Source organism: Trichomonas vaginalis, chromosome III (genome assembly GCF_026262505.1).
Source record: "Trichomonas vaginalis G3 chromosome III, whole genome shotgun sequence".
NCBI classification, from domain to species: domain Eukaryota; phylum Parabasalia; order Trichomonadida; family Trichomonadidae; genus Trichomonas; species Trichomonas vaginalis.
In genome coordinates, this window is record NC_067205.1 from 12,071,210 (window position 1) to 12,096,324 (window position 25,115).

Genomic DNA, 25,115 nt, shown 5'->3' on the forward strand with positions numbered 1-25,115 from the left:
CTCACCCTCCAATTCATCCTATGGCGCCGAAAAAATTTTGGTGAAATGCGACCACATTTCACCAAAATTTCTCGGCGCCATATAGAGAACTAGAGCCTGTGAGGTACTGATACTATCCATGTACCTCGCAGGCTCTAGTTCCAAGCCAAAATGGCTAAAAATTGCCCGCAATTGTTCACATTGCGGGCAATTTTTAGCCATTTTGGCTGGGAATTGGAGGGTGAGAGTAGTATTGTATGAAATAATATCTCTCACCCTCCAATTCATCCTATGGCGCCGAAAAAATTTTGGTGAAATGCGACCACATTTCACCAAAATTTCTCGGCGCCATATAGAGAACTAGAGCCTGTGAGGTACTGATACTATCCATGTACCTCGCAGGCTCTAGTTCCAAGCCAAAATGGCTAAAAATTGCCCGCAATTGTTCACATTGCGGGCAATTTTTAGCCATTTTGGCTGGGAATTGGAGGGTGAGAGTAGTATTGTATGAAATAATATCTCTCACCCTCCAATTCATCCTATGGCGCCGAAAAAATTTTGGTGAAATGCGACCACATTTCACCAAAATTTCTCGGCGCCATATAGAGAACTAGAGCCTGTGAGGTACTGATACTATCCATGTACCTCGCAGGCTCTAGTTCCAAGCCAAAATGGCTAAAAATTGCCCGCAATTGTTCACATTCCCATCTTTTGTTGGTAAGACGAAGAATATGAAATAAATTATGAAGAAGATAATGATGAATAAAATATCACTTTTTATATTTTTGACACGTAAAGTTGTCACTTTTCTGTCAAACTGTTTTTATCGTTTTCGTATATAACAATTCTTATTGTTTCGTATTTGTCAACGAATATTGTCAAAGCAGTTTTCACATCTAAAATATTTTTGGACTGTAATGGTATGGCTTCACAGTATCTTGTGTTTTGACCGACAAATATTAACCAGTATGGTGGTCCATCTTCTCTATACCTCGGAATGTTTTCCAAGATATCCATAAACCAAGCATTTGGTGTTGAACTAAAGATTTTTACCATGAGTGCTTTCTTTGTTGCTTTAGAAACATACGGGTCCTTGTTTGAATTCGTCATTTTTAACCCATAAGAAATGGGTTTATTTGGCGCATTAGCAGGAGTCGCATCTAGATTTTTACCCGCAGTGGGAACACTAGCCAGAGGTGCATTTGGAATTGGAAGGAAGATTTTGAGTACATTAGGTATACTGAAAGAGAAAGCACAACCTATTATACAAACTGTACAGAAAGGTTGGGATGTAGCACGAGATGCAGCAAATCTTATTCCAAATCCTGAAACAAGAGGAAAAGTTCAAGGATGGATGGACAATGTAGGAAGACAAGCAGGAAACTACTATAACAAAGCAAATGACTACTATAACCAAGCAGGCCACTATATGGACCAAGGTGAAAGATTCTTTAACAGAGGATATAACCATGCACAACAGTGGGTAAACAACAACCAACCGCAACCACCTCAAACGTGGGGAATGTAAAGTTTTTTACTGAGATGAAATGAACAATACAGCATTGAGACAAATGGGCTCAAGATGGATTTGTCGGCTTCCAGCAGTTACACAACCACGTGTTTGTCAAGTTCTTCCTATACCTCAGGAAGTTTTAGACCGACTTAAAAAACCTAAACAACCAGTTGAAAACAAACCAAACTAAAATTTTTTACTGAGATGAAATGACCGAAGAAGTTGAAACGGTAGATTTGACACCACAAACAAAAAGTTCAGAACCATTGTCAAAACCTGTCAAAGAACTTACAGATGAAGAGAAAAATTCAATAATAGAAAGTGCCAGGTCTGGAAATACAAACTCTAACTACAAAGTCACTTTTCATAAAAATGGAACGGCAAGTATCTCAAAAAAGAAACAGACTCTCACAAATAAAATATTGAAGTCTGAAGGAGCTTTCGAGACAACAGATGGAAAAGTTTACTTCACTGACCAACAGTTCATTATAGAACATCTCATTGACTTAGAGTCGAAATATTCTAAACTTTACAACAAACACAAAAAGTTGAAAGGAAAACAGAAACAGATGGCATATGATATTTATGAAGATGTTGACGACACAACTGAACCAGCAAGTGAGGTAAAGTCAGCAGAACCGAAAAGTGACGAAAAACCAATAGAAGAAGGGAAGCCAAAAACTGAAGATAAACCAAAACCAAAGGTTAGTATTGAAACTAAACCAAGTCAACCTTCATTAGCTGGTATGGGTTGGCGTCAAAGACTTATGGTAGCCGGTGGTTATGTTAAGTAAAGAAAAAACATATTTTTATTTTTATAAAAATGCCCCCGTATAGAATGGATAGAAAGTCTGCTAGAATAAAAGCAGAGTTGCAAAGATATGGCTGGAGAGTTTCGAAGAAGTTTAAATATAGGAAGGGAAGACCCATAAAAGTCTATGACAAACTGGCTGGTCTGACCTACGAAATGGACTTAGAAACAGCACGTGCAAATTATCCAAACAGACTAGAGAGGTTAGAAGAAGAACGTCTTATGGACATGCCTTTCAATGTTAATGAACCTCAAGTTGAAGGACACGACGGCTTTGCCAGATTCTACTGGAAACATGACGAACAATTGCATCCTTTGAGAAGGAAAAAAGGGAAGGGTGAAGACACACATGCTCCCATGGAAAGAACAAGATATGCATATGAGAAGTATCGTGAAGTTAGAAGTAAAATTACATCTGGTCGAACCTTTACAGTAAACTTTGACGATGGAAAGAACAAAGAAGGCTTCATGGGAGTACTTGCTGCAATTCAAGACGGAAATAAGAAAGGATACAATCTCAGACTAACCGTAACAGATTTAGATGGTCACATATACTATGCACATGGCAATGTCACAACAGCCGCACAACTTCTTGACGCTTTCAAGACTACAAAGAGAGAACAAATGTTTGACTCCGACTCAGATATTTTGAATGCAATTGAAGGAATTGCAAGCGTGAAGTTCGAATGGTATCAACCTAACCCTCAAGCAGTCAGACAACATGCTGGGTATTTCCCGTTCAGAAATAAGTCTGACATTGACTTGACAAGGTATGGAATTTACAATTCAATTGAAACAATTGTCAATGAACCTTGTATTCTTACATGTCTCAGGAACTCTGGTCTTGTTACAGATGAGAAAATGAAGTATCTTGAGTCATGTGTGAAGACAAGGTACATTCTTAGAGGTCAATTGACAAAAATTGCACCGTTGGCAAATGTCAATATCCGAGTCAACATTCCGACTGAGAAAGGTTCTTCACATGACGACTATGTTGTTGACTTCAAATTGCCATGGTTGAAGATTGTACTTGTCCACAACCACTTCATGTTGAACGAAAGTCTTACAAACCCATTGTTCGGAAAAGGTAAGTGCAACATTGTCAGAGCTGTTAACATTCTTTTCGAGAAAGGCTTGTTGGAACCAATTCCAGATGACAAGCTGACAGAAACTTTTGTACCAAAAGACGAAACAAACTTTTCATTGTTAGTAAGACCAAAAGTTGTTCCAGACAAAGTTCTAGCACAAAAGAAGTACACAGCTCCAAAAGGAGTTGGATTGTTCGGATACCAACCTGAACCAGAAGAACTTCCAATGAGGTTGCAAGAACTTCAAGATGCTATAAACAAACTTCCATTGAGACATCCAATCGACGTCAAATTGTATTGGAGAGCATCAGAGTTAGGTCAGAAGGTTTTATATGAAACAGGTTGCTTTGACGATGTTTATGAGATAACAGGAGAAGTTTCTCAAAAGATAAGAGACTCACTTGAATTTCCACGAACTGGGCCGATTGGATGCGACAAGTTCGACTCATATGAAAAGATATACTATGTCGACCTTAACGCTGCGTACATGAGGTTCGTCCAATATATTCCGACTGGAATTCCAAACGAAAAAGGTGAGTTCCCGGGAAGGAACTATACAGTTGGAAAAGTCATACAACAAATGTATGATATTAGGAAAGCTTCAAACCCCAAACTTGCAATGACACTCAAATTGCTTATGAATTCGACATGGGGGTATTCCATTAAGAAACCTCAAAAGATGAAGAGTAAACACTATGAGAAGGTCGACAACTTTGTTGAAAGGTTTTCTCCTTTTGTTTTGAAATACGAATTTACTCAAGGTCAAAATGGCTTAGTAACCACAGTAAAACCTATTGTCGAACATTGGTCTTATCCTCAGTTCGCAAAAGCAGTCCTTGACAACTACAACAAATTTTTCTCCGATGTCAAATCCAAAATTGTGGTATACTATGAGAACATCGACGCACTCATGACGAACGAAGAAGGGTACAACAAACTCATTGAAATGGGAATGGTCGGTGAAAAGATGGGCCTTTTTAAGCTAGACAAGGTATTTTCCGAAGTTCATGTAATATCGAAAAGGAAGTACTGGGGTGTTAAAGAAGATGGTGAAATAGTTAAACATTGCATGAAATAAAACATTGCATGAAATAAAACATTGCATGAAATAAAACATTTTTTCAAAAAAATATTTTTTTATTTTATTTGAAATGTACGCTGAGTTTGTTGGAGAAGACCGTTGGGAAACTTGTTTGTTAGATGAGAAATATGAAATTCACTGTTGTGAGTCATTTGAAGTCAGAAACAAAAAGACAAAAAGAGTTTTAAGCGAATGGGAGCAAAATAACGGATATGCTACTATGAAGATGGGTGGGAAACGCTATCTTAAACATGTTGTCATTGCAACTCATTTTATACCGAACCCTAACAATTTACCTTTTGTAGACCATATAAACCGTATAAGAAACGACAATAGACTTGAAAACTTACGTTGGGTCACTCGTTCTGAAAACAGTAAGAACATAGGCAAATTTGGAGATATTGTATTCGAATTTGTCGACGAACTAGAAGATGAAACAATTGAAATTACAGACTATGGCGAGCATACGTTTGAGTTTTACTACTATAGCGAAGAACAAGACTCTTTCTACTTTTATACCGGCGTAAACTATAGGAAATTACAAGTATGTTTTACTAAGGAAGGCTATGCTTATGTAAACACTAGAGATACAGATGGAAAACGCGTTAAAATACTTCTTAACAAATTCAAGAAGCTATATGGCATACCATTTTAAAACGTTTTTAAAACAGTATATTTTTACATATATTAAATGCTTCAGGTTGAAAAACAAAGAACAAAAGTAGCAGATACAAAACCGTTAGACTATATCTTTACAAACGCTGGTAGGAATATTTCAGATGAAGAAATTTCATCCGGAGCTTACAGGTTTGACTATCCAATTCGTTGGCTTCAAAGTCCTTCAGATGCAAAGGCAATAGGATTTAGAAGAGTTTTGTTTTCAAATAGAACTAACGCGTTTATGTTCGCAGTATATTTTCACGGTCAGTATAAAGGCTCTGATGGTCTAATAGAAAAATTTGATGAAATGAAAATCTTTACAATTCGTTCAGACGAAAGTCTTGAAAAAACTCTAAATGACTTTCAAACTCAAATAAACAAATACTACTGGGAATTTCAAGAAAAATACCACTCTTTACTAAATGGAACATACTATCTAAAACTAGAATACGACAAGATGAACTCCACAGTTTCATTTCAAAAGATTGAAATTAACCCTCCAAGAGATACAGAGTTTTTATATTGGGGGTGGACAAACGTTCTTGGGCACAATTTCTTCGGTTACTAAACCAGAACGAACCATTGCCACCAGATGGTCCATTTAAATTTGTACTTCCACCAACAGATTTGACAGTTTATAGAAACGTGTTTGACCCTCAAAATGTCATGTGTCATGCAAGTTTCAGTTCAAGCAACAACAGTTTTCTTTGTATTGGTAAGGACTTTTATGACTTTGCTTCTAAATTCTACGAACCACCTAGTAACAGTTTCTCTGACTTTCAAGTTTGGTTCACAACAAACGGTGTGCAGCATATAATACCATTGTACTATGACTTTTATCTCGAATTGTCTTTCATATACAACTACGGAAAAGTGCTGAAAAAGTATTGAAAAATGAGTTTTGGTTGAAAAAAGAGGTGGAGCCAAAAGTGGCTCGACCTCAAAACAAGCATTTTGTGAAGAATATACCACCCCGCGGAATTCCGCGGGGTGCTTTTTATACAAAATTCAACAGGTGAATTTTCATGAATTTCCTTAAGATAGAAAAAAGTGAGTTAAAATGAGATTTTTATCGTTGTGGTCCGACGGTTAAGCCACAAACGAATGTCCGACGGTTAAGCCACAAACGAATGTCCGACGTACCACCAAAAAATATTTTTTTATTTTTATTGTAAGAACAGTATGACAGTCGAAGCAAAAACGTTCACGAACAAATCTAATGGCGAAACATTCACAAAAGGCACTTACAACGGTATTGAAGTCTTACGTAGAGACAAGGATGGTTATATAAATGTAACAAATATGTGTCAGCAGTTTAGGAAAGACTTTAGAAGGTTGTTGGAAAATAAGTCCTGGGAAGAGTATTTTAAGGCATTTTGTGAAGAATATACCACCCCGCGGAATTCCGGCGGGTGCTTTTTATACAATGTTAATGCAGGAATTCCGGATGAAATCAAACAGGTTAGAGGAATGTATGTAGACCCAAGACTCGTAAACTATATAGCAATGTGGGCTTCTCCAAAATATTGCATAGCAGTTGGAAAAATTATGGACTCCATAGACAAGAAAGTTCATGAGAAATTAGATGAAGAAGAACTTGAAGATACAGCAGAGAATGCTAAACCTTTGTTCGAACAAGAAGTTAGAAAAATGCATGAAAAACAAATAGAACATGAACATGAGATATGTTCTGGTTATAGAGACTCTCCATACGAACTAGACCAATGGGAACAAGAAGATTTAAAGAGAGAATTTAGAGAATATGAACTCGCTAAAGTTTCATTAGAAGCTGCAGAAGAGAGGTTAAAAGTTTGGGGTCGTTTTGTACAAAAATATTGTGAGTAAATGAACCATTTTTTTTATTGAATTCGGCAAAAATATATTTTAGGGTAGATGGTTTTTAGGTGTCACCAGGTCCCTCGGTCCCTCGGTCCCTCGGTTAAACGAACTTCTCTGAAAAAGTGTGACAACATGACATTTAGACAACAACACAGGAGATAGACTTCTTCGTATATGTTTTGTATAAAAAGCAACCCGCGGAATTCCGGCGGGTGGTATATTCTTCACAAAATGCTTGTTTTGTTGAGACTTCTTCGTATATGTTTTGTATAAAAAGCAACCCGCGGAATTCCGGCGGTTGGTATATTCTTCACAAAATGCTTGTTTTGTCAAACATGAACGTCAATGTTTTGTATAAAAAGCAACCCGCTGTTTTCCGCGGGTTGGTATATTCTTCACAAAATGCTTGTTTTGAGGTCGAGCCATTTTTGGTTCCACCTGTTTTTTCAACCAAAACTCATTTTTGTCGGCAAAAATATATTTTAGATCTCACCAGGTCCCTCGGTCCCTCGGTCCCTCGGTCAACTAACATCTTTTTGAAAATGGTGACAACATGACATTTTGACAACAACACAGGAAATAGACTTCTTCGTATATGTTTTGTATAAAAAGCACCTGCCGGAATTCCGGCGGGTGGTATATTCTTCACAAAATGCTTGTTTTGTTGAGACTTCTTCGTAAATGTTTTGTATAAAAAGCACCTGCCGGAATTCCGCGGGGTGGTATATTCTTCACAAAATGCTTGTTTTGTTGAGACTTCTTCGTATATGTTTTGTATAAAAAGCAACCGCCGGAATTCCGGCGGTTGGTATATTCTTCACGAAATGCTTGTTTTGTTGAGACTTCTTCGTATATGTTTTGTATAAAAAGCAACCGCCGGAATTCCGCGGGGTGGTATATTCTTCACAAAATGCTTGTTTTGTTGAGACTTCATCGTCAATGTTTTGTATAAAAAGCAACCGCCGGAATTCCGGCGGTTGGTATATTCTTCACGAAATGCTTGTTTTGAGGTCGAGCCATTTTTGGCTCCACCGTAGAAAACACACAAAACTCATTTTTGTCTGATTTACGCTCATTGACGAAGAAGTCTCAACAAAACATATACGAAGAAGTCTATTTCCTGGACTGTTGTCAAAATGTCATGTTGTCACCATTTTCAAAAAAATGTTAGTTGACCGAGGGACCGAGGGACCTGGTTAGATCTAAAATATATTTTTGCTGAAAAAAATGACCAAATTTCATGAATTTCCTCATATGTTTGCGACCCTCGGAAAACCGAGGAACGAGATTCCGTACGAAAATCGCAAGAATTTGCGACCGGTGGAAAACCGCGGGTCGAGATTCCGTACGAAAATCGTGAAAAAAAACTCATGAAAATCGTGAAAAAATGCTACCCTCGAAAAACCGAGGATAGAGATTCCGTACGAAAATCGTGAAAAAAACTCATGCAAATCGTGAAAAATTGCGAGTAGGGGGAAAATCCTGGCCGCCTAAAACTCATGAAAATCGTAAAAAATTGCGAGTACGGGAAAAAACCGTAGTCGCCTAAAACTCATGAAAATCGTAAAAAAATGCGAGTAGGGAAAAAACCGGGTCGCCAAAACTCTATGAAAATCGAAAAAATTGCGACCCCGACTTTTCCCGGGGTCGCCTAAAACACATGAAAATCGCGAAAAAATGACCAAATTTCATGATATAACTGTATTTTTTTGACGAAGAGAACTTTTGCACTTCGTCAAAAAAATCCCTGAAATCATATCTTTTATACAAGATAAAAAAATAGCGTTAGTTTTTATTTTTTTTATTTTTTTATTTTGTATGTAAGAACAGGAAATGACAAACACTGAGTTTGAAACAGTTAAAAAGATAGACAATGACACCAAAGTGGTTAGAATTGGTGATTTAAACGTAAGATACTCAAAGAAATACAAAAAATATTCTTTGTCAGACATTTTAACACTATCTGAAGGAAAGAAAGCACACGACTGGGTTAAAAATGCTTCTACTCAGAAAATTTTGACAAAAAATCCTGAGCTTATGATATCGGTAAGATTCTATGGAACAAGAGCATATCTTATAGACAAAAGTCTTACCAGTAGTTTTGTTCTGGATTGACCCAGTTGTTGGATATAATTTCATAACATATGGTTCATTCGATACGGAACGTTGCTGTGAAGGCTTACTTTACATCGTTCAGAAACCGAAGGACTTCAATACAAAGAGATATAAGATAGGAAGAACATTTAATATAACTCAAAGATATGACAGTATAGTCAATAGAGTTAAGGTTGCGTTTGTTAACGATATGAGCGCTGCTGAAACAGAACTACTTGAAAAGTTTGAGAAAATGTATGGTGCTCCCACGAGAGGTAAAGAAACGTTTGAAGTAGATGAGATAGCTAAAGCTATAAAATTATTTGACGAAGTTGCTGAAAAATACATGTAAAGCGTTTATTTTTGGTCTTTTATACAAGATAGAAAATAACGCTAATTTTATTTTTATTTTATTTTTTATTTTGTATGTAAAGACAGATATGACAACAACAGAGAACACAAACAACTGCTATCGTTCATGAAGCCATAAGTGAAGAATACGAGTGGGTTCAGTTTAACAAACAGTTACGTCTCATTCGTTCGGTCAAAGATGACATGTACCAAATGCAAAGTATTTTGACAGCATGTTTTGCACCAGATATCAAACATACAGACGATTGGTTCAAAAACCAAAGCACACAAGAACTTTTGAGCGAAGCACAGCGAGACCGACTTTTTTCGGGGTCGCCAAAACTCTATGAAAATCGTAAAAATTTGCCAAATGGTTTGAGAGGTTGGTATGTACATAGACTTCTTGTAAATGCTGTGGCACAATGGGCTTCGCCTCGTTATGCTTGGTATATTTGCAGACTTCTTGACGAAATTCATAGACAAGAACGTGAAGAGCTAGAGAACAAGCTTGAAGCAAAAGACAAAAACATACAGAAAAGAATACCACGTTCGGTACCAAAAGGAAAGGAAAAGAACTATAAGTATATGATTTACACTGAAGAGATGGAAAATGAAGAAGACAGAGATATGGTTATGTTGCATTTAGTCAGAAGAACAACAAAAGCTTTTACGACCTTGCTAAGATTTACAAATCTGACAGAAATTGGTTCTATCGCGAAAACTTACCGATTTCAATGACACCAAATGAAGATGTTAAACAGATAGTTCAAGATACGTTACCTCAAACACACTATGATATGAAAGGTTGTACAATACTTACATTCAAAGAAGATTTGCCGCTACTGAAGGAAAAGATAACAGAGTATTTTGACAACTTCAAAGAGGAAGAGTAAATGAACCATTTATTTTTCAAGCTTGACACCAAAGATGGCTCAGGTAGCTCTAGATGGTAAATTGTCTTGTCCGAGTCCTTCTGGCATTCCGAGTCCTTCCTTCCAACAGGAAAAAAATTTCCTTCCAACAGGAAAAAAATTTCCTTCCAACAGGAAAAAATTTTCCTTCCAACAGGAAAAGTTTTTCTTTCCGACAGGAAAAATTTTTCTTTCCGACAGGAAAAATTTTTCCAGTTGTCCGTCCGTAAACCATTCAAATTTTCGAAAATTGAGAACTTTTTGGCCGACCTTCAGGAAAAATTTTTCTTTCCGACAGGAAAAATTTTTCTTTCCGACAGGAAAAATTTTTCTTTCCGACAGGAAAAGTTTTTCTTTCCGACAGGAAAAGTCCTTCCTTCCGACAGGACACAAACGAATGTCCGACGTACCACCAACCGAGTCCATTCCAAAGCCAGAAGAACCGACAGCCCCAGCACCACAACAGACTAAGACTCAAACACTTACATTTTTACGCTTGACTTTTTACAATTTGAACTTTGTTTGCGTAGATGTGAATTCTGAAAGAAGTATGAGGGTCTTGTATGACTTTGTACTTCTCCCATAGTTCATGTCTGTCAAACTTACCTGCCATGGACTCTTTCATAAGTTCCATGAAATCGTCTTCGGACAATCCGGGGAAAAGTATGATATCAGTAAGTATTCTCTTTACATCCTTACTTAAACTCTTGGCTGTCTGTACACAAATGACAACTGAGATGTTAAAGTGTCTGAGCTTCTTAAGAATTCGACACATGTCTTGTTCTCTGTTCTTTAACAAAGGATGAGAAGCAAAGTCATCTAAGATAAGAAGACACCTATGAGGGTAAGTCTTCCAATCGTAAGATTGCAATTTCTTCGAAATGTATTCTATCTCTTTCTGTTTGTTTCTGAAGTGTTTCTTCTCTAATATTCTCTGCATTTCCTCATTTGGGTCTTTAAACTTAGAATTGACATACTCATTTATAGCATTGTACTTCAAAACTCTTCTTTGGTACTTCTTTATCCAATCTAACAACTCAGAGTCTTTTATACATACTAACTTTGACTTTTTATAATAATCTTTCTTTGAACGAATTGACGGTTTGGTCAAATTGACCAGAAGTACTACAAATGACTACTAACTCATAGAATGGGTTCTTCTCATCTAGTTCTTGTTGTTGTGCAGCCATTTTAAGATAAGTGAAAGTCTTACCCGACCCAGGTGGTGCGATTAGACCTGTTATACCATTCTGAGCAAATAGGAACTTGTCATGTATGGGTTTTATCTGAGCATTTTCCAACTTCCTCTTGTTCTTGTTTAAAACATTCTCAAATTTCTTGTCAATGTCAGCAAACTTTTTTTCTAACATATTTTTAGAAAAATTAAAATTTTTATCTTTTAGGAAATGTCTAGCGATTTCGCTATCTATATTCGAGACAAGCTTTTCGACAGCAAAACATCTGTCGACCATAAAATCTTACATAGTGTAAACAAGAAAGGGGAATTTGTTCTAAAGTTCTGTTTCTGGGAATATGACAAGAACCATAAAACCTTAAGCAGAGAAGTCTTAAAATTTGTCAATGACAGACTTGTTAACAGAGATGACGCCTCTTGGAGAGATGAAGTCCAACAAAACTTCTTAGAATGCAAAGAAGACACATGCGCTGTTCTTGAAAATGAAATAGAAAACAGAATAGAAGAGCTATTAAATGACAAAGCACTTTTACAAAAATATGGTTCTGAGAAGTTTGACATAACTCCACCAGAGAAGAAGAAGAGAGAAAAGAAAGAAAAGAAAGTAGAAGAAGAGAAGAAAGAACCAGAGCCAGAGAAAAAGAAATTTGACATGTAAAAATAAAATTTTATTTTTAGAACATTTCTGGGTCAATGTCAATGTTCTCTTCCTCTTTAGGAGCAAACACTGGCTTAGACTCTAAAATCTTTTTACCCAATTTACCTTGAACTTCAACTATCTTAGACTCATAATATTCATAGTCGTCTGCTTTCTTTGGTTCATAATGTATAACAAGTTTGTATGCTTTGCCTTCTTTAAGGTTTGAGAACCTTCTGTCAAAACTTTCTTTGACTGTCAACAAACCTTCTATGTCTAAGTCTTCAAATTTCGCACCATTTTTAGTCACAATAGCAAACTTAACTGGTTCGATGTTCCAAACTTTGTCAAATGTAGACTTTTCAAAATGGTAGAAGTAAACATTCAAATATGTGAATGGGTCTAGTTCTTCTTTAAGTCCTGACATGTACTTGTTTACTGAGATGAATTTCGTCATCTTTTCTATCGGATAAAAAAATATTTTTTTTAAAATTTACTCAGAAAAATTTTTCTTTGTATATATACCATTCTGTACGTCTAAAAGACTTTTGACATTTGCCAAGAATGTTCGTTTAGACGCTGTCATATAACCATACTCTTGGCAATATTGTTTATACGAATCGTACAATGACCTTTCATCTAAACACTCAAAGTCAGTTTCATCTATGAACAGTTCATATACACTCTTGTTTGCTTCTAACAATGTTTGTCTCTCTTCGGTATGTGGAATTTGTCTTGGATTGAACTTAGAAATATCTAATGTCATGAAATATGAGAACAAGTGGTTGTAAAAGTTAGGTGTCAAAGTTTCTGCTAAGTCGTCAAAATATTCTGTATCTTGCATATGAGCTTCTGACGTTCTGACAACTACATATCTTCTGTCAGAACTTTCTAACTTCATCGGAACGGCGTTGTTTGAAACCATGATGAAATTTGCAACATTTTCACAAACTCTTTGGTCTTTATATTTTCTTTCAACAACTCCAACTTTGTCTGTTATAAGACTCTTCAAAGCATCTGAGTTTAAAACCTTTGTTGTATCTATACTTTGAAGTTCGTTACATACTATAAGTTTCATATTCTCTATTGAAGAGTTAAATTTACCGCAGATGTTTTCTAAGTTTGTCATATTCGGGTTCGAATAGCCCTCTAACAGTTTGCATAAGATATCTGTAAAAGAAAGTGTTCTTACCTGTTCCTTGTTTTCCAAATTATGATGAGAGCAGTTTCATTTTTAGCACTTGGATGTTGTAAGATGTTTGCAAACAACATAAGATATACTCATAGACTCTTTCGTTTCCATTGCATATAATTTCTTTGACATGGTCTAACCAAAGCTTCTATAACATTTTCTTTCCATTCTACTTGTTCATAATTTTATATCCAGTGAAGATAGAATAGAAAGTTTGGAGAAAGGTGTATAGAACTTTATACCACGAACTGAAAAATCTTCTAACTTTGACAATAAGATATCCCAAGCATCTAACATCTTCATGCCAACTTGTACGACTTTTATTTTCTTAAGTTTCTGTTTACATTCTTGTTCAGACACTATTGTTGCTCTTGGTTTGTTAAAGACAACATCCCATTCTTTCATAACATAACATTCTGGGGCAGAGTCGACATAAATGACTAAACGTTTCAAAATTCTCGACTGCTTTGTTATAGTCCTCTAAATGGACACATATTTCTGAATGCTTGGAAGTCATAAAAATCTGAAACGTCTATTCTGTACATTTTTATAAAAATAAAAAAAAATATTTTTTTTATTTCTTGACTTTGTTGTTGCATTTGTTCCATTTGTTGCATTTGTTGTTCTTGAGCTATTTGTTGTTGAAGTTGTTCTTGTAGTACAATACTTTCACCAGTTGCATCTTCAATTCGAAACTTTCTGCCGTCATTGACAAATACATAGGACATAAAAGTTTTACAGGAACAAAGTTTGCGTCAACTAAGGTTAAGTTTATGTTTGCTAAAGTGTTTGAGTTTACTAAAGCTGAAAACTCTGCATTCGAATGAACAATAGGCAAACCAGCAGAGAAAGTGTTGTTTATACGCATGAGTATCTTTTGGTCATAGTAGTTTCTGTCGACATTCGAAATAGCACTTTGAACCTAAGTTTGAAACAATATATAAAATAGGTGTACTTAAAGTCAATGGAACAGACAAACCTTGTATGACACCTTTTCCTGTTATAGGAAACTGTTGGTAGTAAAAACCAGATATAAGTTTTGTATTATAGCTCATATCGTTTATAGTAAACTCAGTCGGACATCCAAACATAATGAAACCTGCTCTAGTTGCAGCACATGTTACATCCGTCCTTAAAGTATTAAATAAGTCAACAAAACCTGTTGGTGGTATATCTGAGTAAGTATCTTCAAGGAGTATTTTTTACCATTCACAACAACAAAGTCTTCTGGTGTCAAAAGAGCAAAACAGGCTTTAGTCGTCATCGTGTTTAAGGTCAGTTTACAATATCGTCCTTGAGGACTTTGTAAGTTTGTTGTTATAGAATTATATGACTCAGGGTTTTTAGTCGTAATAGTATAAACCACTATGTCTTCTGCCATTTTTATATATTTAAAAGTTTTTCTGAAAGTGGAGAAGAACTTCATCTAAACTTTCACATGGCGTTTCTTGAAGTTCTCTGTCTAAGAAGTTCAAATATTTTGTAAAGACATAGAACTTTCCTTTGTCTACACGAACAAACAAAACAGGGTCTTTCATATCGTTCAAAAGTGTGTAAAGTCCTTTACATGAAATAAAGTCTATATTGTTTTTCTTCAAACATCTTTCAAGAAGTTTTGACATTTTTACTTAGCAAGTAAATTTTAATGAAATGTTGTGGTCGTCAAATATTTTTATGACGTCTGGGAAACTATATTTTAAGTTCAACGTTTCACCTCCTTTCATAACGTATATCTTGTCAATGACATTATATGAAACACCACAGCAAGCAATGTCAGGTTCTATTTCTTTGATGTTTATATCGTCTGCCTCTGTCAAAAGTTTCAATAGTTCTTTCAAAACTTCATGAGGTGCAATGACATATGAGTTCACTTTTACAGGGTTGTGTTCGACCAAGTTTAACATTATACCCAAAGCCTGACAAATCTTCTCCTGAGTTTTAAGTTTGTCTTTAAGTTGTTGGTAGTCGTTTCGAATATCTGCAACAGAACTTAAGTCTCTGCTAACTTCAGGATATGTTGGTTGTTCTTTTACAGGAACTATTGTTATACCATCTTCGTCTTCGTATGGTTTCCCCACTTCAACATCTCTGTCTTTGACATTGACAACAACACTTTGACTGTTTGTTTGAGTTGGTGAATTTAACTTCACATCTGCCACCGCCATTAAACCTTTTGAAACACTTACGCTTCTATTTTTCGGAAATGACATTTTACTTAGAATAAAAAGATGGACGTATTTGAGTATCTCTTCGAATTGAAGCAGAACAAAGTTTACACACACAAACAATACAAGTTCATTGACAGAATAGTTCTTTATACAAACAATGGAAAATGTTATAGAATAGCAGTCTTTGCTGAACCAAAATATTTTCATAAAGCAAAGAAAGTTGGTATAACCGAGATGGTGAAAGTTCTTGAAGCAGACAAAAATATGACTTCAAAACTGACCGATATTTCTAAAGGTAAGTTTATAATACAATACTATGTCAAAACTGGCGTACTGTCAATATTTGACGGAGAGAAGTCAGTTCAAGAACAACTTACTGACCTGCTGCCAAAATCTGCTCGATGGAAGCTGTCGTTATACCAATCTGAGGAGCCCCAGCAGGTTTCATCGAACGAATTTTCAAAAGAGCATCTTCCGTGAAAAGTGCTATTGGTTTTGTAAACTTCTTTGCTTTCAATTCATCTGGACCGTCTCTGTCACCAGTATATTGTATTTGAACTGTACCAACAGTTGAAATACCACCCATAAAGTCTTCTGAGTCAGCAAATGGAATGCCAAGCCAAAAGTTTGAACGGTCTCCATTTGTATATTGAGTGTTTTGACCTCCTGTATGAGTCCATACTTTCACATATGGCATAATAGAACTTTGCATTTCAGGGTTAATGGTTGTTGTGAAGTTGTTGTTAAAGTTCATAGCATCTAATGTCAAGTTGTATGACCTCATATCCTCAACTGTAGAATATTCTTCTCTTGGATAGTATTTGCCATCTATGTTTATATGATATTTAATACCGGGGTTGTAGAAACAAGAATAGTCATTTATAGTTCGTCTGAACAGTACAAACATAGTATCTGCATGTTTCATTGCAGTTGTTAAGGCAATATCTGTTCTTGCACCTGGGTCAGCACTTTGGTTTCCAACTTCACCTGCAAAGTCTTTGACAGATATTTGGTGTATAGGGAACATAAGTGGAACTGCAATATATTTGGCAGCTAAAGCATTTGAAATATCTGGGTCCAACATATAGACTGCAAGTCTGCTTTCTATTCTCTTGCATTCAAACTTTTCGCATGTGAACTTAACTGGGTCCCAAGCAGTTCCAGCAGCATTGAAGTAGTAGTTTACTTCAGTGTTGAGGTTTGAGAAACCAAAGTCTAAGTCAACTTTGTCTTTGCAAAAGTCACAGAACTTGGCTCCACCAGTTCCAGCTACAGTAAGAGTGAATGGGTCTTGTGTTGGTGCAATGACTAAGTTATTTTTGCTTGGAGTAAGTTCGATAGAAATTTTTCCTGCCCAGTTTGGCAAGTATCTTAAAAACCTGAAGATGAGGAAAGATGACAAAGGAACTCTAAGTTTCAATTTTACTTTGGTTACTGCTGCTGCAGTTTGTCCAGAAAGGTCAACATAAACTCCTGGAACGTTAGGGTCAAGTCTTCTTATTTTCTCAATAGTTGCATACTGGTCTGTTTGTTCTCTAGCTTGTGTTGTACTGAGTTTCTCAAAGCGAACCATTCATAGTTTGCCCATGTTACTGTTTGAACTAAGTCAGAGTTAGAATATATCTTATATCCCATGAAAACTTCTGGAGCATATTGGTATCCGACATAGAAAATTCCATTGCAACCTTTCTTGTCAGACAACTTGGCAGAAGGTTTTATTTCAATGTCTTGTTCCACGTATAAGAAAGAGTTGTCAATAGAAATTATATGAAACCTGTCGCAAGCAATATCTACTGTTGTTGAAGAACCTTCTCCAAACTCACCTACGTTTCCATAAGAAACAGCAGTTGTATATTCGTAAGTTCCAGGAACTATTTCTGACCTTCTAATGGCATTGTCGCATTCGTTATACCATTCGGAAACATTTCCATTCATGGCATCCAAAACTGTTGGCGTTATATTCTGAGCGGCGTACATTTCATATGGGTAAAAATATAGAATAGTTGGGTTTATGTGTCATAATAGAACCCACGTGGACCAAGCTTTACTTTCTTCCTGACTGAGTTTTTAACTCTTCTTTTTCCTTCATTGCCACTACTTTCACTAGATGAAGTTAGTTCTTCACTACTTTCACTTTGTTCTACTCTTCTTCTTTGGTGTCGCTTTGGTAACTTGCCCTCTGCTTGAAGTTGTTGCATCTTTGCCTCATGTTCACCTAGTATGTTGTAAATTTCCCATGTCCTTTTTGCCTTTGGGCTCTGGTCGCCCATCTCAGGTAACCAATATCCTAGAAAGAGTTTGTCATAGTTTGTATTTGAGTCTTTGCGTATTGTTTGCATGACTCTGTCCTGAGTTTCCGGTTCAAGCTCTTCAAACAGTGCCTGTCCATATGGAATAAGCTCGTTTCCAAATATATGTTTTTGTAGCCATTCTGGTTTTCTTTCCATGTTACCAACTATATCTTTTGTGAATGGGAAAGCTTTTACCCAATCTTTCAGTCTTGCGTCGTTTATTTCTGTAGTTGGTTTTATTTTGTCAAGGAACATGTTTTTCAATACTAACATTTCATTTGGTACTGTCCATTTGAGTTTTCTTAAATATTCATCCCTTCTCAGTTCATCGTCTGCAAAGTAAGTTTTTATGACATTTTGCAAACTTTCATTTGCAAGGTCATGTACAATAGGTTCTCTTCCTTCGCTCTCCCTAACTTTCTTTCTAAACTCTTCACCAAATATACCATCTCTATGGTTCTGTGTAGTTCTTTGAGATAAATGTTCTAGAACGTCAGGTGTTATATTTCCATCAGCCATGTTCATTTCATACTGGTCCAAAATATCTGCATGTTTCATATCTTTCAATGGCATTAAAGCCGCGCTTAAAATACCAGCTATATCTGGTTCACCATTGACTTCCATTGCGTCTACAACTTCTTGGAATTGTGGTTGTAAGTTTATGAACCACCTATCCGGGTTAGCTTTATGACCCCATCTCATTGTAGTTCCATCGTCTGCAGAAACAAAAGTAGGTTTGTTTCCATCTTGGTTAGGTTCTGAATGAACTTTAAACAATGTTTCATTTCTATATGTTTTCTTGAAATTTAACCTTTTATTTTCACCGAGTTCATCCGAAGATTGAACGTTAAATGCTCGTAAGTAAAAAGGGTTGTTGTATTTGTGTACATTTTCTTTCAGTACTTCCATTCTATGCTGAATATTTTCATCTGGTGTTGGAGTCTTTTGTATGTCGGCAAACATTTTTCGATATTCTTCTACTATGTCAGCCGAATTTTTTTTAGACTCTTGGAAATATTCCATATTCTCCGCATACACTTGTTGAGGGTCAAGATTTTTCGGCTGTTCCAAATCTTCATCTAGTTCTGTGAAGTTAGTTTCCAAAGGAGTGACTTGTTCGTTTCCTTCAGGCTCTTCTAGCTGTTGTTGCTGAACTATTTCTTCCATGTCTGGTTGTATCTGAACTTCTTCCTGTGGAGTTTCTTGTACCTCATCTGCTGACATTTCATATATTCCGAGACCGTTTTTAACAAATTCCCTATTTAAGTCATCCGCATTCATAAGCCTTTGTTCTTTCGTTCCGTCTCTATTTTTTACGCGTTTCATGCAGATAGTTGAATCATTATTTAGCTCTGACACCAAATATCTCGGAGTAAATTCATCCATGTCATTTGGATGATATGCTATTAAATCATATCCCTTTGCGAGCTTGTATTTTCCAGGTTTGAAATTATATCCGATTTGGTGCTGAGCCATAAAGCTAAATAGGTTCGGGTCAGTATTTCCATCCTTGAACTTTCGAATAGCTTCTTTATATCTGTCACTAAAGTCAATAGTATCTGGGTAACCATAGTCTTCTTTAAGCATTTTTAAGAATTCTTGGTTTCCTTGTTCTCTACTTCTTTTATGTCCTTGCTCTGTTTGTGGTTGTTGTTGTGCAGGGTTTTGAACTGTTGGTTGCTGTGCTGGTTGTGCAGCGTTTTTGAACTGTTGGTTGTTGGTGCTGGTTGTGGAGGTGGTTGTTGCTGGTTTTGGTGCATGCCTGTGTCTGTGTCCATGTGACGATGTAAATGTTTTAGGTAGTCCTGTGCAGGTGCTTTCTCTTGGAGGGTTTGGTGGTATATAAGTCTCCACTAGCTAGTATATAAGTTCCACCAGCTGGTATATAAGTTCCACCAGCTGGCACATATGTTCCATCTGCAGCGTAATGTTACCTGACTTTTCGTTTTTTAAGAAAGCATTTACTAGGTCTGTTTTGGTCTGTTGTAACTCTTTTTCTTGATTTTCACAACAGTTGCTCTAACGGCGTCATAGCACTTTGAACTGCCTGTCTCGTTGCTGCATCTGTTATTTCGTCATATTTTGTGCTACTTCTTTTAACTCTTTGTCGAAACTTCGGACTTCAGTTTCTTTCCAGATGAGAAGTCGTTCACTTGTTTCACCTTACTATGAAGAGCTTCGAATAGGCGTTCTTAAAGTCAGCATTTGTTAAAGCTTCATTTGAACTGTCTTCATCCGCTTGTATTTTTGTCCTTATTGACCCTATGAGTTGGCTGGCTTTAGCGTTGGCTTGGGCATCTAACCAGTCATTGTTAGCTTTTATATATTCTGCGCTTTTCATTGCCTTTTGCATGGCTGCGTCGTTATTTTTACTTTCTTGTGCTAAGTTTTCATACTGTACGGTTTGGTTTTGCAACTGTAAAAGTTTTCTGCCTTTACATTTGCTTCAACTTCTTTTTTATACTCATCGCTATCCATATATGTCTTCAGGGCTTTTTTGTTTTATCTCTTCATTTCAGTACTTTATATCGAGTAGTATGGTTTTTCAAAATTACAACATCTTGTTCCATTTTTGCTACTTCTGCTGCTTTTTCTGACATTTTTTCGCATATTCCTCTGTACTTAGTTCTTTCAGTTGTTCTTCTTTCTTCTTTTTCTCTACGTTTAACTCATTGAGTTTCTTTGTGTGTCTGTCATATTCTAGTTTCTTTTCGTTTTCACCTATTTGCTTCTGTATGTCTATGTTTGACTTTTTGACATCTGCTATTTGATTTTTGAGTGAACTCAAATTCATTTGACTTTGAGGGTTATAGGCTGTTCCGTCTGCAGCTCCACCATAGCCTGCCATTTTCGCTAAAAGTGCCGCTCTTAAACCTCCACTCTGTGCACCAATGACTCGGTTTAAAAGCATAGGATTGCTTGACATTTGTTGCAACATAGTGGGGTCATTCAGCATTTGTTGTTGCAACTGTTGTTGTGGTGTTAGTCTTACTATTGGATGTTTCAATGCTCTCTTCCTCTTACGTATATTCTTACGTAGCTTACGTGGCATTTTAAGTGAAGTTAAAAAGCGGTTTTATACTAAACATCTTCGGGGCTAGAGGGCACGAAGTGCCTGGAAGCCCCAATACCTTTTTTTTTTTATGTGATATTATTTTTCAGAAGATTTTGTGTTTTTCTTCAAAATTTTATTTTTTTATTAAAAAGAATCTTTACAAAATATACATTTACTTTAATTAATATTTAAAAACGTGCTCTATCAAAAGTTCCAAAAATTCAATATTTTAGCTTTTCTGAGGTGTCACTTTTGATGAATTTCTGTTTACAACAATTATATGTAAAACACATAGTTGGAATTCAAGGCATCGTTAATTGACAAGTCTCATCACACTTTTCAATATAAGCTCCATTTTTAAACAGTTTTTAAAAATCGAGCATTGAAAAGTGTGATGAGACTTGCAAAATTATAAAATTGAGATACCAGACAAAAATGAAAGCTTTTTGATCAATTAATGCAGAAAATAGATATCTATTGATGATAAGAAAAAACGAAATCAAATTGATTTTAAAATCAAATCTTGAATTTTCGGTAATAGATGCAGATTGAAATGCTATATCTAAATTAACCATAATTAGTTTGAATTGATTTCAAAAGTATAAATACAATTAAATGCGGATTTACAAATTTGAGAATGTCAAAATTTTGTTTTTGTGAATAAAATTCAATTTGTAAAATGCTTACCCAAAACATTCCACAAAGATTTGGCAAGTATCGAGTGCTAAATATTGTTGGACAAGGAGCTTATTCAACTGTCGTTAAAGCACTAAACGAAAAAACCTCAGAGATTTTTGCAATCAAGGTCATTGACAGACAAATGGTCACAAATTCTGGAATGTTGCGTTACCTTGATACAGAACTCAGAATTCTTGAAAGAATATCGCACCCCTCATTGATCAAAGTCTACGAAATTCTTTACGAAGAAAAATTTATCCTCATAGTTATGGAATTTTTGCCTCATGGTAATATCGTCGATATATATGAGAACAGGATCTTCTTTTCGTTAAAGGAGCGACTGGAAATCTGTATTAAAATCCTTCAAGGACTGAATTTTCTGCATGATCATGGAATTGCTCACAGAGATATCAAACCAGAGAATATAATGTTTGACGTAGAAAATAATCCAAAAATTATAGATTTTGGCCTTTCATGCGATAGAAATTGTCTGAAAAAAACGTTTTGTGGTTCAAAACTATACATGGCTCCAGAAGTAATGAGAGGTGATAAATATAATGGCTTCAAAGCAGACATTTGGTCTCTTGGTGTGACGTTTCACCTTTTCATGTCAAATGAGCTGCCATTTGACTACAACAGCGAAGCAAAACTTCTTAGAGAAGTTAGGAATGGTAGATTGTGCTTGAAAAACAAAACTAATGGTCCAATTAAGGAAATTATTAATAAAATGCTTGATCTCGATCCAGAGAACAGACCGACTGTTAAGGAACTTATTGAAATGTTTAACTTATTCAGACCAACTGTAGAAAAGAAGCTAACACTTCCTAGAATTACATTTAAACCAGAACAGTCAAAAATCAATCGTGCTAGAACAGACGATGTGTCATTTCGCATATTTGGTCTTAAGCATAGGATTAACTCTATTGGAAGTCTATGAATTCACTCATCTTTTATTTATTCTCTCGGCATTATTTGTTATTTTATTATTTGTAAAAGCTACATGTAATTATTTTTAAATATCAATTTGTTTTTATTATTAATTATGTGAAAGATCTTTATCCGAAATTATTTGCAACGTTTTTTTGTTATTTTTCTCTAAATATGAATTATATAATGGACATAATCAACAAATTTCAAGTTCTTAATAAAGTAGTAAGGAGTTTCAAAAATTCGAGTATTCAAGTTATGGAGTTCCGGATCTCCAACTTGGATAAAGCTCTATTTCTTTATGTATTTGGATTTTTAAGTCCCATCATATCTGTCTCAGAAGAGTAATATTTATTTCCCATGTCTCCTTCAAAATGCAGAGATAACTTAAATTCTTCACCCGAATTACTTTGATACATTCCATTGTTCTCTATGTAAGGGAACAAAGCGTTGATATATCTAAGTATCATAAAAATTATTATCTAAAAACGCAGAAAAATTACATACTAAATTAATATATTTTACATGATTTTCAAACAAAATAGGATTATTAGAGAAGTAAACAGCAGCCAGTATGTGGAGATCGGACTTCAATAATCTCTTTGAATGGGTTCTCCTTTTGGCTAACGTGGATGCCAAATAAAGATAGAGCAACTTGAGGATAAGTCACCTTGCCCGTCTTATTTTCATCAAGGTTTTCGAAATTAGATTTCGTGATGTCTTCGTTGTACTCATTTTGAATGATCTTTGCAATAGACTGATATTGTTGCAAATTGACTTTACGGTCGCGATTCCTTGCGGTGCCACGAAATAGGATTAATAACATTGCTTTGCACTTAAAGTTAGTGTAAGCAGCTTCATATAGAACTCTGATATGATTAAAATCAATTGTGTTCGTTTTACGGTCTTTAAGTCCATTAAAAGCGATTTTTTCGAAATCTTCTTTTTTGCAAATGGGAATTTCTTGAAGGAGGGAATTGAACTGTTTCTCAGATAAGCGGCAATCACCATCATCATCTAAGTCGTTCAGTTTCTCGATAAATGTCGAGTAATCAAGACCTTTAGACATTAACAATAAATGTTAAAAATTGAAAGAATACGAGTTTTGGAATAATTTTGACACAAATGTTTCAAAATTAAATAAGGATTGATATCACTGATAAATTCCCGAACAAATTCTGATTCAAAAAACTCAAAAATTGAGATTAGTTATCAAAAGTGATAGTCAAATTGTGTTCGGAGAAGTTAGACAAGTCGAAATTTTTTTTCATATATATATTAATTTGGTTATCCTTTGCTAGTTTTAACTGATATAATAAAAACTAAGGTTCCTGTTTTAAAAATGTTGTCCTTTCAATTTTTCACCGTAAATGAATTTTACATAATTTACACGAAAAGACTTTCGTATAATATTAATAATTAGCTAATTAAAATATTATAATTTTAATGAATTCATTTTGACGATACCCTTGTAAAACCCCAATTCTGAATAAATCGCCGATTTTGAAAGATATTCAATCTAGAATAAAAAGGTGTGTACCGGTTGCTTCTATCTTTTTACGTGTTATTCAAAATTTACTCGAGGGAAGAAAAAAAAAACAAATATTACTAAAACGATAGCGAAAATCAAAATAGTTAAGATCTTCAGGTGTTAAAGAGCATGTAGTTTAATAAGATACAAAAATGAAGTAAATTAAAATGATGATTTGAATTTTTTTCCCCTGTAATTGCATAACATTCACTTTTCAATACGTCAAACTGTTCTGATTAATAGGATGATTAAACGAAGCAGCAGTTTACTCAGAAAAACAAAAATTGTTAAATATTTTGATCGAAACTGGGCTGAAAGCATTAAAACTAAATCTGCAATGGTATTGGTAAGTTGTGAATGATTAAACAAATGTAATTACATTAAATTTGGATCGAGGATATATTTTGAATTAAGAAGTCATTACCAATATATATATTACTAGGATAACTAAGTATGTAGACTACTTATCAAGTAGTTAAATTGAAAAATGATATCAAGGTTAGGAGAAAATTAAAAATAGTGATTAGGAAATTATAAAAAATAATCTACGGGGCGTTTGACGATCTAATAATTGGTGGTCGTTTCACTCCTTTGTAAATGAATCGAATTTGAGGAAGTCTTTTAATTTCTCGAGGAGTATTTAATGAATGAGTATGTGCACGGCTATCAATAACTTCTTCTAAACTAAGTCTATTTAATGGATCATGGTATTTTTTACTTGCATTCAGATATAAATTTGGATATATTTTTCTCTGAATCGATTGCTCTCTAGAACGAAATTTCATATTTTTTAGCTTATTTTCCCAGAACTGCTTGAGCTCCGTCGGATTTGGTTTGGGGATTGGTTGCAATAAAAAAGATTCTCCTTCAAAAAGGCTTTGAGTATCTCTCGAATCAATAGGCCTGTGTAAAAAATCCTTTATTTCCGAGTTTTGCTGTATTAATATCTTTGAATTGGAAGTCTTTATTCCCATCATTTTCCTTTACAATGGCCGTTTAAAATATTCCATTGTCTTTACTTTGACATTTGTTGAGTAGTAGAAATTGAAATGAAACATTTAGCCTAATTCATGTCAATCTTGATGTAGTCGTGCAGTTCCTTATAGTGCTGAGG

At 35.3% G+C, this 25,115-nt stretch overlaps 13 protein-coding genes and 2 pseudogenes across 15 annotated transcripts, besides 6 other annotated features; 8 read left to right on the plus strand and 7 right to left on the minus strand.

Moving 5' to 3' along the window:
• Positions 1–32: 32 nt before the first annotated feature.
• Positions 33–141: a mobile genetic element.
• Positions 142–282: 141 nt separating this feature from the next.
• Positions 283–391: a mobile genetic element.
• Positions 392–532: 141 nt separating this feature from the next.
• Positions 533–641: a mobile genetic element.
• A 120-nt stretch (positions 642–761) lies between these two features.
• Positions 762–823: a mobile genetic element.
• Positions 824–1,333: 510 nt separating this feature from the next.
• Positions 1,334–1,507, plus strand: TVAGG3_0686600 (uncharacterized protein; the record flags this gene model as incomplete). Its single annotated transcript, XM_051242894.1, has 1 exon — positions 1,334–1,507. One exon carries the CDS (start codon positions 1,334–1,336, stop codon positions 1,505–1,507), a length of 174 nt encoding a protein of 57 aa, XP_051089481.1.
• A 19-nt stretch (positions 1,508–1,526) lies between these two features.
• On the plus strand, positions 1,527–1,682 carry TVAGG3_0686610 (uncharacterized protein; the record flags this gene model as incomplete). The annotated part of the gene is made up of 1 exon (XM_051242895.1): positions 1,527–1,682. One exon carries the CDS (start codon positions 1,527–1,529, stop codon positions 1,680–1,682), a length of 156 nt encoding a protein of 51 aa, XP_051089482.1.
• A 19-nt stretch (positions 1,683–1,701) lies between these two features.
• On the plus strand, positions 1,702–2,286 carry TVAGG3_0686620 (phage tail repeat-like family; the record flags this gene model as incomplete). Its single annotated transcript, XM_051242896.1, has 1 exon — positions 1,702–2,286. The coding sequence occupies one exon, from the start codon at positions 1,702–1,704 to the stop codon at positions 2,284–2,286; it is 585 nt and encodes a 194-aa protein (XP_051089483.1).
• Positions 2,287–4,542: 2,256 nt separating this feature from the next.
• Positions 4,543–5,127, plus strand: TVAGG3_0686630 (His-Me finger endonucleases family; the record flags this gene model as incomplete). Its single annotated transcript, XM_051242897.1, has 1 exon — positions 4,543–5,127. One exon carries the CDS (start codon positions 4,543–4,545, stop codon positions 5,125–5,127), a length of 585 nt encoding a protein of 194 aa, XP_051089484.1.
• Positions 5,128–5,163: 36 nt separating this feature from the next.
• On the plus strand, positions 5,164–5,645 carry TVAGG3_0686640 (uncharacterized protein; the record flags this gene model as incomplete). Its single annotated transcript, XM_051242898.1, has 1 exon — positions 5,164–5,645. A coding segment is annotated over one exon (482 nt), but the record flags the coding sequence as incomplete, so codon positions are not given.
• Positions 5,646–6,497: 852 nt separating this feature from the next.
• Positions 6,498–20,969: a mobile genetic element.
• On the plus strand, positions 8,805–9,417 carry TVAGG3_0686660 (annotated as a pseudogene). Its single transcript has one exon. A coding segment is annotated over exon 1 (613 nt).
• Positions 9,630–10,309, plus strand: TVAGG3_0686670 (annotated as a pseudogene). The gene has a single exon. A coding segment is annotated over exon 1 (680 nt).
• Positions 10,818–11,267, minus strand: TVAGG3_0686680 (protein of unknown function, DUF4106 family; the record flags this gene model as incomplete). The annotated part of the gene is made up of 1 exon (XM_051242899.1): positions 10,818–11,267. The coding sequence occupies one exon, from the start codon at positions 11,265–11,267 to the stop codon at positions 10,818–10,820; it is 450 nt and encodes a 149-aa protein (XP_051089486.1).
• On the minus strand, positions 12,653–13,288 carry TVAGG3_0686690 (Poxvirus D5 protein-like family; the record flags this gene model as incomplete). Its single annotated transcript, XM_051242900.1, has 1 exon — positions 12,653–13,288. One exon carries the CDS (start codon positions 13,286–13,288, stop codon positions 12,653–12,655), a length of 636 nt encoding a protein of 211 aa, XP_051089487.1.
• Positions 14,980–15,516, minus strand: TVAGG3_0686700 (protein of unknown function, DUF4106 family; the record flags this gene model as incomplete). The annotated part of the gene is made up of 1 exon (XM_051242901.1): positions 14,980–15,516. The coding sequence occupies one exon, from the start codon at positions 15,514–15,516 to the stop codon at positions 14,980–14,982; it is 537 nt and encodes a 178-aa protein (XP_051089488.1).
• On the minus strand, positions 15,893–16,603 carry TVAGG3_0686710 (protein of unknown function, DUF4106 family; the record flags this gene model as incomplete). Its single annotated transcript, XM_051242902.1, has 1 exon — positions 15,893–16,603. One exon carries the CDS (start codon positions 16,601–16,603, stop codon positions 15,893–15,895), a length of 711 nt encoding a protein of 236 aa, XP_051089489.1.
• Positions 17,562–18,719, minus strand: TVAGG3_0686720 (protein of unknown function, DUF4106 family; the record flags this gene model as incomplete). The annotated part of the gene is made up of 1 exon (XM_051242903.1): positions 17,562–18,719. A coding segment is annotated over one exon (1,158 nt), but the record flags the coding sequence as incomplete, so codon positions are not given.
• Positions 20,574–20,862, minus strand: TVAGG3_0686730 (protein of unknown function, DUF4106 family; the record flags this gene model as incomplete). Its single annotated transcript, XM_051242904.1, has 1 exon — positions 20,574–20,862. A coding segment is annotated over one exon (289 nt), but the record flags the coding sequence as incomplete, so codon positions are not given.
• Positions 20,970–21,102: 133 nt separating the features above from the next.
• Positions 21,103–21,140: a mobile genetic element.
• A 402-nt stretch (positions 21,141–21,542) lies between these two features.
• Positions 21,543–22,597, plus strand: TVAGG3_0686750 (protein serine/threonine kinase protein; the record flags this gene model as incomplete). The annotated part of the gene is made up of 1 exon (XM_001315327.2): positions 21,545–22,480. The coding sequence occupies one exon, from the start codon at positions 21,545–21,547 to the stop codon at positions 22,478–22,480; it is 936 nt and encodes a 311-aa protein (XP_001315362.1).
• A 423-nt stretch (positions 22,598–23,020) lies between these two features.
• TVAGG3_0686760 (EF-hand family) lies at positions 23,021–23,539 on the minus strand (the record flags this gene model as incomplete). Its single annotated transcript, XM_001315326.1, has 1 exon — positions 23,021–23,539. One exon carries the CDS (start codon positions 23,537–23,539, stop codon positions 23,021–23,023), a length of 519 nt encoding a protein of 172 aa, XP_001315361.1.
• Positions 23,540–25,115: the final 1,576 nt, after the last annotated feature.